Source organism: Gadus macrocephalus, chromosome 16, assembly GCF_031168955.1.
Source record: "Gadus macrocephalus chromosome 16, ASM3116895v1".
Taxonomy (NCBI): domain Eukaryota; kingdom Metazoa; phylum Chordata; class Actinopteri; order Gadiformes; family Gadidae; genus Gadus; species Gadus macrocephalus.
In genome coordinates this window covers 28,954,046-28,969,955 of record NC_082397.1, presented here as the reverse complement: position 1 = coordinate 28,969,955, position 15,910 = coordinate 28,954,046, and the positions used below count along the sequence as shown (strand labels likewise).

General features: G+C 43.0%; 1 protein-coding gene across 6 annotated transcripts in view; it reads right to left on the bottom strand.

Moving 5' to 3' along the window:
• The window catches only part of kalrna (kalirin RhoGEF kinase a), a 186,035-nt gene that overhangs the window by 35,054 nt on the left and 135,071 nt on the right, over positions 1-15,910 (bottom strand). For all 6 annotated transcript variants that reach the window (XM_060074643.1, XM_060074646.1, XM_060074645.1 and 3 more), the window contains one exon: positions 15,327-15,494. In XM_060074643.1, coding sequence (XP_059930626.1) covers positions 15,327-15,494 — 168 coding nt within the window. The remainder of the gene's footprint in view (positions 1-15,326; positions 15,495-15,910) is intronic.

Sequence of the window (15,910 nt, the reverse complement as noted above, 5' to 3'; positions counted from 1 at the left end):
GTAGACCACTTCGCAAAATCGAGATCACCAAAAGTAATGGCAACGTCAGTGTTGTGGGTGCTACATGGTTTGCTAGGTACTCGTGGCTTACTGGTAGCATTACTAGCAATCGACTGTAATCCTGGCTCTGTTTGCTAATGAATAATGGCAAATCTCCAACGTGGGCTGTTCATGGTTTCCCTGATGTGAAAAATCTTGATAGGGCAACCAAACGCCACCACTAGTGTCAAGTTCAGGTTGGTGCTGCTATGCGACATTCCTTGCTAGGCACCATGCCTATAGATAAGGTTGAATCTAGAATAATGTTCTCGTTCTTTTACTAGTTTGTTACTCTGACCGTTCTGTTTGATATTGTGGAAACGGGTGAATGATTCAGAGCATGATGCATTTTAAATGGCATCACTTTTGGTCAGTCTTTTCTTAAAACAAGTGTGACTGAAAATAAACATAGCTAAATTACAACCAATAACTTCAGTCATTGAGGGCAAAAATAGGCCCAGATTTTTTTATTTACTTTTACAAATCAATAGTAGGCCTGATTTGACTAATGGGCTTTGCATCCTTTCCTTCTGCCCTTGTGGTCCATTTCAAAGACATGCTGCCCACCAGCTTTCAAATTACAGTGATGCCACTGGTGGCTTTGTATCAAATGTATTCACATAACTATCATTATCTAACTCGCCCTACTATTTTGTAGTTCACCAAAACACCCTGAAACAACTTGAGTCTCCCATTCTTATGCCACCATACACCAACAGTGCAAGCAGGCCAATGGCAACCAAGCGCGCAGTCCTTCCTCCCTCACTTGAAAAACTACCAGCCGCCACTGATATATATATATATTAACTAGATGCCCTACGGCGGCGTCTAGAACGTCACCATAGGCCGCCATCTTACCAGAGTAAAGCTTTCTGGTGGAATCTGTTGTAGCGGACGTAAGTCAGTGATCTGCACAAACGCTAATACTCTTATCTCGCTGAAATCTTGACGGATTTACAAATGGTTTGGTTTCTTACAAACGTTATTAACGTGGTTATAATTCGGGATGCTTGAACATGTTTAAATTGCAGCTTTTCTCATCGAAAAACGACTTAATCGTGCAGCTTAGTTGTGTATCACGGGTAGCCTACTAGCTACCCAGTAATTTTACATAGATGGGAGATGCAGAATTGCTATTTTCAATATAATTTAAGTTGAACATGATTAAACTGAAGATGCAAATGATTTCCAATCGGGTTTGTTTGTCTTGCATTATGAATTCTACAGGAAATTGCTAACAAGTGAAGATGCCAGACTTTTGTGCAGCCTACGGATGCGTTAATCTGCGAACTCTCGAAACGAGAACCCATGGGATCACCTTTCACCTGTAGGATAATATAATATTATGACTTTTATTTTTAGGATAATCGTTAGTTACTTAGTGGAAGTATATACAGTACAGGTCCTGTTACACAGGAACAGCTGGGCTAGTATGACATAATAGTATTGCTAGATTGTTGTTGACACAAGGCTTTTTAGAATATGTTTGTTGTGAATGGAATTTTGGACACCTTTTTATTGTTTTTAGTGTGGTTAATCTTAAAAACTGATTGAAAATGTTGACAATTAATATATCTGGGTGCATTTCTCACTTTTTTAAGGTTTCCCAAAGCATATTGTAAATAGTTCTCTGCAAACCTATGGTGGCATCATGCCTTCAGTGTGCATATTGTATATAGTTCTCTGCAAACCTATGGTGACATCATGCCTTCAGTGTGTCTTGAACAGCCAAAAAGGTTGCCCATATTATAATCATATTTTATCGTATTTGTCTAAATGCATACTTGACTGTAGATAGATTTGAATGAAATTACCAACACAACATATTGCCGAGTTTTAGTAGCCCATGTATTGATTTAACATAAATAACATGAATACCTTGTGCATGTGTGTATTTCTTGCACCTATCTGTTCTGTTTAATATTCATTTCATATGAAAACACATGGTTATAATTACATAAATACATCTCTGTACAGTGTGGGGATTTCAACATGCAGTCTTTCTTGATGTATATTCCCAAAGTTGCAAAGTCCTGTACCTATTTTAGAAAAAAAATCTATTTTTCTTAGAACCTAACAATTATTCATAAGTATGTACTGCCATACCTACATCACTGACGTTTATAACAAAACAAACCGTTGGAAAATCGGTTGAAAATTTAGCAAGTTATGGTTATTTAAAAAGTACATGAATAACTACCAACACAAAATATTGGTGAGCAGCTTACCGTGGTAAGATGGCCGGTAGTGGTGACATTCGACTCCATTGGCCAGAACCGCGGACGAGGCATCTAGTTAATATATATATCTATGGTCCAATCTGAAGGCTCTACTTAACCACTCCCCCACTTAAAAAATGTAAGTTTTCTCTTTTCAAAATGCCACCTCAAGCGTTTTATTAGCCGTTTTATGTTATTATTTTTTGCTGGAGAAGGAGGGGTGGGCAGCTGAAAGGAGTCGTAGTGACAGGTGTTGTTTCGGCATGTGATGGAAAATCTACATGTTGTTACGTTTTTGGTCTATCTATGAACTTAAGTTTTGTTACTATTTTGTGTGATGCATATATTGCCTGCCTTCAACTCTCCTAGTGGGTAATCTAAAGTGTGAACCTTCGAGGGTCGTGTGATGCATTTTATTGCCTGCCTGTTCCTATGTTTTCGTGTGTTGTAAATCATCTTCCATGCAATCCTTTGATGTATGGGCCTGTTCCTCGACCCCCTGGCTAGCGTCAACGAAGCCAGAGGGTTACATGGCACGGCCGCCACCTCCTCCAATGGCATCCAGGGGAGCTTCAATTGTAAAGATTACCATCTGGTAAACAAAGGCTTTTGGTTTATTGAACCCCCTCCAGAACCCAACCCAAGTGAATAAGAACTCACGACTCTGAACAATCGGTGGACTTCTCCCGAGCGTACCTTTAGAGTATGAAGTAACACGCAGGGCGAACTCCCATCTGAGGCCTCTTATTATATTGGATGCCTGTTATGTTGTTTGTTGATGCATGTTGTGATGTATCTTTGTTCGTACTTTTATTGCAAATATATATGACCAGCAATTCCCTGCAAGTATTGTGTGCTTTTTGCATCTAAATATCTCATCTGTCTTAGACGCAATATCTGATAGAGAAATTGCCACGACAGGCCCGGCCGGCCTTGCGCTGGTTTGTTGACGGGGGGGGTGCTAAAAGATAAGAATATTTCTGCATCCGGTACGTCATGAACTAGGGCGTGGCTAGGCTCCCATGATGAGGAAGCATATCTCTCCTTGATGTTGCCCTGCGCCATTGAGCAGTATACATAGGAATGAATGGGCGCCATTTTGGAATACGGTGTCCATTCTATAATATGTCCATGGGGCAAGCCCCAGGAATCTCCTACTTCCGGCTTCCATGAAAGAGAACCAAACTAATTCACACAAAAGCGTTCTTGCAAATCTAGCATTAAAGGTTAATTTAAGGAAGTTCTCTCCAGTCATGCTGAAAGTAGTTCGCTAGTAGTAGCGCTTTAATTTGCAGTGTCAGAGAATTCTGAGAAATCTGAATGCTGACTAAATTCTCAGAATTCTGACACTGCAAATTATTGCTCGCTACGACTAGTGAACTGCTTTAAAAAAACCTCAACACCGCGACCAGGCGACAAATGACTGGTGAGAACCTTCTTAGATTAACCTTTAGTATTCTGACTTTGGTATCAGAATGCTGAATTTTAGAATTCTTGTGATGAATAATCTACATTTGTACAGTCGATGTGCAGCCCTTTAATTCCCGTCAACTTTTTTTTCTAACACCAGCACTTCCAAAACTATGCCCATGTTCCTGACTGCTACATACAAAACCATTTATAGCCCATATATTTTTCGGCTGGGTAGTGATAGTCGCCCTAAATGCAGCTTGAATGTGGGCTCTGATTCTGAATGAATGCCGCTGCTGAACTGTGTGAATAAATAAAGGGAACTGAAATCTAAAGAAGACACGTGGTTTTGATATACCAGTGAATTCCAGCTGAAAGTGGAACATTGCTGCCAACATGGGAAATTAATGTAGCCTAGGCCTATTGAAAGTAGCTTTCAATTCCTTGTTCTTTTTTTAACATATCCATTTGGTATGACAATAGAAACTGAATATTTCTTCATGTGGAGAACTGCTCTAGATTCCCCCACCCCCACACAGATTTTGTCCTGTAGAAACCTATGGTGGAAACCGATACGCCCTCTCAACCACAAAATGTTTGAGTCACTTCTATGGAAGTAAATCTGTGCCATCGGATTTTGAAAATAAAAAGCCATTGAACTCTATGCACTGAATATTTATGCATTGAAATAACGTATCTGGATTTGAATTGAACCCCTATTCAGCTTTACTTTTCAATGTTAAAAATTCTAAATCAAATATTCAACGTTAAACATTTCAACGTGGGGACGTTGATTACGTTGAAATTCAAGTCCAGATACGTTATTTCAATGCATAAATATTCAGTGCCTAGAATTCAATGGCTTTTTATTTTCAAAATCCGATGGCACAGATTTGCTTCCATACACTTCTCCTTCGTCATGCTTAACTGATCATACCTCTCTCTCGTTGGTTACACAAATCTTACCATGGACACTCCCAGAACCCCTCTCAAATTTCAGCCAGCCAGACAAGTTAATTTATGAATGGAATTCTGAACGTGTCCCGCCTCCGAAATAGCCTGGCTATAGCAAGCCCCAACCACAGCGAGATATACCAGCATCCAATGCGGAAGTGACAAACATTGCAGTAGCACCGGGTGGCCACTACGAGGTGGTAACAAAAGGGAGCAATTCTTCGTTGACCCACAGGTTAAACAGGCCGTTTTCACAGTCTTATTAAACCTATTTACAGCCTGGTCCAAAAAAACATTCTAGTCAGAATGTTTAGTTCATATCTCCATGACAACACTGAGGGGGTGAATTTTTTTTGAGGAGGCTAGTTTTATTTTATTGGAGGTTAAAATGTATGAACAATTAGGTGCGCAGCCTTTTGAGTGACAGATAGCTAATGTTGCTAATTCGGTGTATGTCACCTAGATGGACGTATCTCCCGCCCCCCATCAATGGGGAGCGGGAGATCAATGCCCTTTTTTGGTTAAAGGAAATGAGGCAGAGTCAAACTATGATGAGTCAAACTAAGATGGCGACGCGCATAAACCAAGAGAATTGGATGCAGCTGGAATAACTGAGGTCTGCCTGGATGCTACATCCATTTTATATACTATCTATGGGCTATTGCCATGCTGCCTTGCACGCGATTTTCATTTCACGCTGCGAGGCAGCCTGGATTCCATGGATCCGATTTTCGCCTGAGATGGAGAACCAATCACAGAACGGGGAGGGACGGCAAGACGATGACGACGTTTATGCGACATACCCATCGTCTTCTTCCGAATTGCGTGTGTCTCACGCCGAATGCCTGAGACTTGAGAGCCCAGTTACCGGTATATTATCCCAGATGTTGACAGTCGCAGTTCAGCAAAAGAGGCGTAGAAGAAGAAGGGGGCCGGATGTTGACACTAATGGTTGTGGAACTGTGCAGCGCCGTATGACGAATGTATTAAATATGCAAATTTGATCTGACCTGACTGGAAAGTATTACCCGACACAGTGACTGGTGAAGTGACACAATTCACCCGCCACAATACAACTCCACCCGCAAATGGCGTGTGGTGGGTGTTAATTTCCATCCCTGCCACACACACACACACACACACACACACACACACACACACACACACACACACACACGACGATCTGACCGTTGGGAAGCAGCCTAATGAGCCAGGAGGTGGGACAGTAAAAAAAAAAAAAAAACACACACACACTACCCTAACAAAACGGCGAATGTCGTCTACCCTAACTACACTAACACAACATTTTAGTGTAGCTAGGGTAGTTAGCGTAGACGACACACATCGTTTGTTGTCACGGTTGCAAGGCCCATTGGTGTACATGGCAGATCACAGGTCCCAGGACGTCCAGAGGATCTCTGAGTAACGGACGAGCAGCGGGCTACAGCCTCTCCGAGCTCAGTTCTGATTAACACTGGCAGATTGGAAGTGTTGCACTTTTCAAAATTATTTTGCACTCCAATAGGATTCCGACCATAGGCGGTGGTCTCACCCATTATTATTTGAGAAAGGAGTTAATGTGTCAATGTATGTACCCAAGTGGGTGCTACATATTGGTGGTGGTTAGTGAGGTCCCCCCTTCACTTTAGGCGTCTTTGAGTGTTATTAATATTATTATTCTTCATGTTTAACCTCTGTTTTCCTTTTATTCCTAGTCTGTTTTACATAGTTTTGAATGATGACTATATGCTCTGTAAGGTGACCTTGGGTGTCTTGAAAGGCGCCTCTAAATTAAATGTATTATTATTATTATTACAGGTGTCCTCACATTGCTGTGGGGTTGGGAGATAAAGCACCCTCTAGTGTGCGCTCGGTGTATGACCCCTTGTTGTAGGCTGGCCCGGTTACACATGTTAATTGGCAAACTGTTTGCACATCGTTGCAAAGCATGTGCATGAAGTGGGTTGTCCATCTGTGAGTCAGGGTTAGGGTATATCCCAAACATATTTGCATGTGTTGTCAGAGTTGTTCTCACTTCCTGCTCATTCCAGGTACAGCTGAAGTCACATGACAGGACCTCACAGAAGAGCCACGGTAGGACTGTTGTTGTATGTTCTCCATTGTGTGCAAGCATTTGCAAGTGCAAGGGTGTCATATAATTTCCATACAGTAGAGCAGGACGCTACATCAACTGTATGATTTGCATGTTGTCATGGAAACACAAGTTGTCTCGTGAACCCAAAGCGGTTGCTACACAGTGAGGCATTCTCATTGGTAACCTCCCTCCGCTCTCGTCGCTCTCTCTACCCCTGTCTCCTCCGCAGGATAACGCTGCCCCCTGCAGGAGGTGGGAGAGGGATGTGATGTGACTGGATGGGATGAAGGTGTTATTTACCTGCAGCTGAACATGAACGAGCTGACCACTAGAGGGTAGTAAAGCAGTGACCACAACACGCTATAGCAGCGGTCGGCAACTAGGTTTGGCCTCAGGACAATTTTTTTTCCAGCCAGTAGGTGGCGGGCCAGAACATTAGCCAAGGCTAGTTCAAGGAATTGATTAATGAAAGTTCATCTGGAACTGCAACACAGGCCCGTCAGCTGGCTTACGCCTCGTTTCCACATACGTACATTCGCGTATGCGATCCAACCGTCTCCGACCGAAAGTCCATTCATTCCTATGTGATTCTCCGTAATGTCCGTTTTTCCTCCGAGACTCCTCCCCTCCGTAAAATTTCTGTCCGGTATGTACGTAATATACGTTCAGAAAATTTTACTTTCGCCGTCGTTTTACGGAGATACCGTATGAAAGTTAAGTATCAACGGTCACCCGCTCTTTTTAATTAAATATATTTCACAAAACATGTAAGTAACTGGCAGGCCGAACTCCTCGTTGATCTCCTTCCAAGCCTGGTTGGTTTTGTTTTTATCTCTGGATATGTCGATCCTCATGTTCCAAAGTACCGGTCTCCTAAAAAAGGCTGTCCATAAATAAATTCATGTCTGTATGTAAAACACTAGCAACCCCTTCCGTAAATTTACGGAAGCACGGATACGAAAAACATACGAATGCGGAAACGAGGCATAAATCATATGCCTACAAGAAAAGCCACTGGACCTGATGGAGTGCCTGGCGAAGTAATCAAAGCTTGTGCTGATCAGCTGGCAGTGGTCTTCACTAAGATCCTCAACTTGTCACTGACACATGCCATCGTCCCACCATGTCTCAAATCGGCTACCATAATCCCTGTCCCCAAAAATGTAACTATCAATAACCTAAGTGACTACAGACCCATTGCACTAACACCAGTGGTTGCAAAATGTTTTGAGAGGCTTATGACTCATCACATCAAAGAATGCCTCCCTTCAACCTTTGACCCATTCCAATTTGCATACAAAGCAAACCGATCAACTGATGATGCCATCTCTACAGCCCTCCACACTGCACTCAGCCACCTGGAACACCCGGGGACCTCCGTAAGGATGCTCTTCGTCGACTACTGCTCGGCCTTTAATACCATCATCCCTGACATCCTTGTGAGCAAGCTAGCTGCCCTGGACTTCCCCCCCGCCACCTGTGCCTGGATAAAAGACTTTCTTACAAATCGTCCGCAGTCTGTTAAAATTGGCACCCACAGCTCCTCCACCCTCATGCTCAGTATGGGTTCTCCACAGGGCTGCGTGCTGAGCCCACTCCTGTATGCCATCTACACTCATGACTGTACTCCCACCCACCCCACCAACACAATAGTCAAATTCGCGGATGATACGACTGTGGTGGGGCTCATAACCGGAGGAGACGAGTCGGCCTATAGGGATGAGGTGCAGCGGCTGGTGGAGTGGTGTGCTGCAAACAACCTGACCCTTAACACAATAAAAACAAAGGAGGTTATAATGGATTTCAGGCGTCACAGAGCAGACCCCGCCCCTCTCCACATAAATGGTGACTGTGTGAAGAGAGTCTCCACCTTCAAGTTCCTGGGAACTCACATCTCTGAGGACATATCCTGGTCAGCAAACACATCAGCGGTGGTGAAGAAGGCCCAACAACGACTCCACTTCCTGAGGGTACTCAAGAGGAACAAACTGGAGGAGAAGCTGCTGGTGACCTTTTACCTCTCCACCATCGAGAGTGTGCTGGCCTTCTCCATCACTGTGTGGTATGCTGGCTGTACAGTGACTGACAGGAAAAGGCTGCAGAGGGTGATAAGGTCAGCCGAAAAAACTATTGGCTCTCCTTTGCCCACCTTGGATGACATTGCCAGCTCACGATGCATCTCAAGATCAAGAAAGATCATCTGTGACCACCTCCATCCCGGCCACCACCTGCTCAGCCTACTGCCCTCTGGTAGGCGGTACAGGAGCCTGAAGTGCAGAACCAACAGACTGAACAAAAGCTTCTTTCCTTGGGCAATCAGGACACTTAACACCCATAAAACTTGAAACAAAGATTCCTCACTTTCTATAAAGTGCAATATGCTTACGGCCTTTATATTTATTCTGACATCACCTGTCCTTGTCTTGTTCCAAATGTTTTTCTTATTTCTGTCTTGTTTTGTTTTTGTTTTTTTAAAATTTAACTTAAATTGCGTGTTTATTTATTTATTTGTTTATTTATTTATTTTGTATGTGTAATGCACCTTCAGTTGGCTCGCCCAATTTTGTTGTATAGGTGACTGTACAATGACAATAAAGTCTATCTTTATCTTTTATCTACCAAGCACTAGATGACTCTTAAAAGACGTACATATAAAGAAGTATTTGCCCTAAACACGTAAATGTCATGCCTGACAGGGACGCGGGAAGTGGGGGTGCTGCAGCACCCCCCCCCCCCCCTGACGGTCCCTGGCTGTAACTGCAAGGAAGAAAGTTTTCTGAACAAATCAATACTTTATTTATTTTGAGTATAATTTTACCATACATGATTTTTCATTAAATGATTGACATCCACCCTTTTTATGATATTTATCATATGATCATTTCATTTTATTTAGAACATTGTCTGTGTAGGCTGACGTAGGCTATGACGCACAACGCAGAACTGTCCATAGCTGAATATGGTACTATGCTGATTTTACATAAGCATGTTGGTGTTCAACATCTGGGGCCGTATTCACAAAGGATTTTAGGGCTAAAAGTAGGTCCTAACTGGCGAATTTAGGAGTAACTCCTAAAAATAATGGGCGTGTCACTCTTAAATTTAGGACTCCTAACTTTTTTCACTAAGAGCAATTCACAAAGTATTTTAGGCCTAAAAGTAGCACCTAAGTCTAGGAGAGCTTAAAAGTCCTCAAGAGGACTCCTAACTCAGTAAGACCTATTCACAAAGAATCGTAAATGCCTGCGAGACGAAATGTTAGGGTATTAAACTTGTTGTGGAGTTAATCGCAATGCAATAACATCCCAGACTAACAGGAATAATCAGATTAGTCCCGAAATAAAATGTTTGGCCACACTACGTTATTTAGCAACAGGGGAAATGCAACTTTGCAATGCCGACGATTTAAAAATATCGCAACCATCAGTCAGCCGTGCCATAAACTTTCCTTTGGACATTCAACAATTACACAGGATCAAAGCCAACTTCATGGCAATTGCAGGTATGCCCGGTGTGGTCGGTGCTATTGACGGGACGCACATAAAAATAATTGCGCCATCAAAAGACGAGGACGTGTTCGTCAATAGGACGAAAGTGCATTCCATGCAAATTTTAACATAGCCTACTGGATGTTGTTGCAAAGTGGCCTGGATCTTCAGCTACCCATGATTCGCGCATTTTAATGGAGAGCGGTCTGAGGCAGCTTTTTGAGATGTACCAGTTGGGTGTCACTTGCTGGGAGACAGTGACTATCCATGCAAGACGTGGCTCTAGACACCCTACCTCAATCCACAACCGGGAGCACAGTTAAAGTATAACATGTAAGTGATTACGCATATTACGCTTAGTCCTACGTGTAAAACACATCGTATTGGCTCTTTGACGCCTTTTATTTGTTGAATCCATATTTATTATTGTTTACTGATTTCTTCCATATATGCTAGAGCACACAAACATACACGAAATGTTGTGGAGAGAGGAATTGGGCAGATGAAACGTCGGTTCATGTTCTCCACGGCGAAATACGCCTCACCCCAGAGAGGGCAAGCACAGTCATTACTGTATGTGCCATTCTACACAACCTCTGCAAGCGGAGGAACATTCCACAGCCAGACGATGGTGATGATGATGATGATGATGATGGCGATCAACATGACAATGAATTTGGCCGTGTGGAACCGAGTGGACCGGCATTTAGGGATCACTTTGAAAACACATTTTAGGTAAACACCTTGGCACAAATCAGTCAACACTTGTGTAGTTCATAACATTTATTTTCTTTTAAATTGTACGTACTTTTATTGTTTGCTTTCTCTCTCTTGAACGTGCAGGCTACAACGTCATTATCGTGGTCTGCACAAAATTTTCATCATGCGTGTATTCTGCTAACTGCACTATAACTACTTAATAGGAATTCATTTCTAGCCTAGGCTATTTCCTTGTTTTTCGGTGATTCAGTGGGCTCGTCTGAACAACCAATCACTGAACTGACTGCTTCTAAACTCGTGCATGAGAATTGACGTAATCCATAGCAACGGCGCGTCACTCTTAGTTCACTCTTTGTGATTTATCCTTAGTAAGAGTAGGTCTCAGCGGCTTTGTGAATAACTTTTAAGAAAAAACTCCTACGTAAAATGTTTTACCGCGAGTTAGGAGCACTCCTAACGGTAAGATAAAATGCTTTGTGAATACGGCCCCTGTTGTAGTGCAAAACATTCTAAAACGGGTGTAAAATGTTGCTGGCCATATTAATACTGTAGACACGTTGAATGTTATCGCTTTGATTCTGGAATCCCGCACGTAAACTGGTTGGCAAAAAAAGAGCAAAGACGGACGGTTCACTTGACGGAGAAACCGCCACTTTCCTCATATCAGACAACTCGTAACTCTGGATGAAAATGAAGGCTTTCTTTTATTGTCAGTTTCCTTTGTAAACCTTTAGAAATAACCACCTGAATCCTTGTTATGACGCTCTGTATAATCCCGGACCGCAACAGCTTGTCGGCATGTTGTTAGTGTGTGAAATTCAGCACAGTATCAGCCGAGTTGACTCTAATTTCCACATTGTTTACTTGCTAACGTTTGTGAATAACAGTGTCTAGTTGGCAGAGTTAGTCTTTTTGCACACCAGTTGTTTATCAGAGCGGAGCCCTGAATGTGAAGTCACCCTTAATCTCGTCTCTGTAAACAATGGATGTTGCGCAGCATTTATTATGACGTCATTATATAGACTCTGGCTAATTCCCAATGTCAAGGAAGCATGCTCAACGGCCGCCCTTTTAAAGACGCTACGTCATAGAACGCCGACAAGCACTGTTCCAATGTTGAGGACACTCGAAAGCCGCGCCATTTTTGCGTCCTTTGTTTTTGAGAATTCCGAGATTTTTCAAGGATGCATCGCTGCATCCTAGACGAGCCAAAACTACCCACAATCCTCTGCGTTCACTGGGCGGGTTCTTGAAAATGGCAGAGCAGTAGCCTACACGTTCAAACGAAGTGAAGTTATATTAGTTTTCAGAAATATTTTGTGCCGTATTGCTTTTTATAGATTCATCATGTTAATGCAAATAATCAAGCCTAAAGACCTGTGCCACTTTTCAAACGTTTTTGCAACTTAATGATACGTTGCTATATTTTGCATGGACGTAGCTGGTGTTAAACACCACTGTCACCAATGTCAATTTACTCTCTCACAAGATTACATTATTTATGTATACTTATTTATGTTTGTGTTGAATCGTTTTTTTTAGGGTCAGCCCAGCAAACGGAGGCTTTTGTGCGCCTTAGGGTGGCGCACAAACATTTGTTTACCGGTGGAAGGGATAGTGCCACTATCCAATGTTGTAAAATTAATGCACAACCGATCATTTGCAATGTTTGTAATTTTTAGTGAACGTATTTAATTGTATTTTATATGATATATTATCATCTCTTTCTTTGCATTTTTCCCCCTGAATAATAGTAATCAACCGTAGCCTACTGTAAATGTGATGCATGAATTAAGTTCTCAGACAATTTCACTTAGTTTTATAAAAATTGAATGGATTTTCCTTTTAATAAAGACAATTCGATCAACCACAACAAAGCTTTTGTGACTTCCCCAAAGAGGCTCCATGCGAAGGAGACATGACCGCATTCATAACAGACAAAAGTCAAATAAATATCGATCAGCTTGATTGCTGCCATGTTTTATTCATAAGCGCACATGTGTTTACAAGCGGACACGCAGTATTAAAAAGCGGAAGCGCTTCCACACTACCAAGTCGTTCCCAAAGTCCGACGTTACAAACGCTAGGAAGCACTCGAGCTAGCACTCTAGTCTCATCTCCATAGGACGCGACTAGCAAGGACGCGTCCTAGCAAGGCTGCAGCCTTCACTTTGGGAAACAGCCTCTCTCTCAGCACCCCCCCTCGGACTGACTTTGCGCGTCCCTGATGCCTGATCACGTTGGGTAGAGGTGTTGCTGCACTGTCTCCACAGAGACAACGCAGCGATATCATCATGAGCAGTTCTGACTAGAGCCCGACCGATATATCGGCAGGCCGATATTAGGCATTTTTCAAACTATTCAGTATTTATAATGGCCGATAAATGAATATATATAAAAAAAAGTTCGTCCACCAGAGGGCTCTCTAACGCCCCAAACCCGCTGATTCAGCCAGAGTTAGGCAGAGTGAATGACGAGATCATCGGTGTTGTTCATGTGTGCAAGTGTGTTCATGGTAAGTTGGCAACTGTCACGAGACATACATTGCTTGAATAACAATTAAAAGAAAATCCCATCAATTCTCTAAAGTCAATAAGCATGACTTAATTCATGACTACCATGTCCAGTTTTGCTGTTGTTACGTGTTAGCTGAGAGTGAAAAGGATTACAAATAACCAATGTTAGGGAAATCTGTTTGTTTTGTTGCGCGTTTCTGGATTTTGTTTTTATATATATATATATATATATATATATATATATATATATATTGGCCGATATATCGGCATATCGGATTTTTAAATCACAAATATTCGTATCGGTATCGGCCTTAAAAATCCTATATCGGTCGGGCTCTAGTTCTGACTGGAGAGAAAGTGAAATCCGCGAGCTGCTGATCATGTGAGAGAAGGTGATGCAGTCATATTAAACAAAGACGGTTAGGAGACGCAGAGGAACTGTCCTTACGAGGCTTTTGTCGGGATAAAAAACCCTAACCCGTCCCTAACCCAAAAGTGGTCAGCAAAATAAAGAATATATTGACGTTTTTGCACTTGTAAATAGCCCATTTGTAGCCTACACTCAGACGTGAACTCATTCTTGCAAGCGGGTGTCTTCATTCATAAAAACATTCGGGAATATGCAAATTATTCTTAACAGGTTTAGACTCTGTGCGCAGACCCGCCTTCTCCAGTGTACCAAGAAAGCCCACGCCGTGACGAACGAGGGATTTTACCCCCCCCGGTTTTACACAGGAAACTTGAGATGGTGAAATCGCCGGGCGTGCCAAGCCTCGACCGAACCGGCTTGGCAGTGTAGAAAGGCCATATGCTGGAGAGAGGGCAGTAGTGCGCACCTAAAAAAGCAGCCAACCACTCTTAAAACACATCACGCAACACAAAACAACACAATACACATACACACCACAGCGGGTGCTGACTGACTGCACACACACACACGCACACCGGCGGGTGCTGATTGACTGCACGCATACACACGCACATATACACACACCATGGCGGGTGCTGACTGACTGCGCTCACACACAAACCTCCGTTCCTAGCCTACTCACCGTTAGAAGAGCTGTAGGCGAAGTAGCCTCATCAGAGACTCTACTTGCGTTGAACAGCAAAGTGTCAGAGCTTGGCACCTTAAATCTTTTGTGGACTTTTGTCAACAGCTCCTGCCTTTCTCTACGTGCAGTATCACACACAAATACGTAATGTAGGGTCGCCATGGTTGGTATATAGGCCTATAAAGGGGGTTCCGTTTCATTTAATATTGCAAAGTTTCCAATAACTTCCGCTCAGCCCCTCGCAGCTTACGCGTGACCGTGACGAGTGCGTCTCTAAACTTCCGGGAGTAGTAGAAGGAATTGATACAATTAAGTTCAAAAACTGTTGTGAAAGAAAAAAAAGTTCACTGTATCCGGTCCTTTACATTTAACCTAACAGATATAGGTATTCGATATTCAAAAAATAATAAATAAATAAAAAAATATAAATAAAAAAAATCACATGACTTCTGAATAATCTGGCGGGCCAGACATTATGTCTGGCGGGCCAGTAGATGCCAACCCCTGCCCTATAGCCCGTATCATTGAGGCCAACCCGATAGCCTGTAGTAGTGAGGACCATCTTTTAGCCTGGAGGAGTGAGGACCAGGTTAGCTGACTGTAGTAGTGAGGACCACCCTATAGCCTGGAGGAGTGAGAACCAGGCTAGCTAACTGTCGTAGTGAGGACCATCCTATAGCCTGGAGGAGTGAGGACCAGGCTAGCTGACTGGAGTAGTAAGGACCAGGCTCGCTGATTGAAGTAGTGAGGAACACCCTATAGCCTGGAGGACAAGCTGACTGGAGGTAGGAATCCTCTTTTAGGAGCTACGAGGGGGGGTAGGGTCCTACCTCTCCCGGAGCTGAAGATGCAGTCCATCTCGACGCTGGAGCGGGAGTGGGACACACAGAGTGCGGTGCTGGGGACCAAGCCCTCCTGGGGAGGGGTCCGGTCGGTGGTCCGGACCAGGTACCAGCCCGGTCTCTCAATGGGTTTCTCTACCAGCTCCACTGTCTGACCTGAGACACAGAGGGAAGCACCTCCTCAAACACCTTACCTCAGCGTCTACCTGTCTGACTGTCTATTGGTCTACCTTTCTGTCTGTCTAGTGGTCTACCTGCCTGACTGTCTAGTGGTCTACCTCAGTGTCCTATCCGTCTGACTGCCTAGTGGTCTACCTGTCTGGTGGTCTACCTCTGTGTCCTATCTGTCTATCTTTGAGTGTTATTAATTATTATTATTCTTCATGTTTAACCTCTGTTTTCCTTTTATTCCTAGTCTGTTTTACATAGTTTTGAATGATGACTATATGCTCTGTAAGGTGACCTTGGGTGTCTTGAAAGGCGCCTCTAAATTAAATGTATTATTATTATTATTATTATAACTGTCTAGTGGTCTGTCTGTCTGTCTGTCTGTCTGTCTGTCTGTCTGTCTG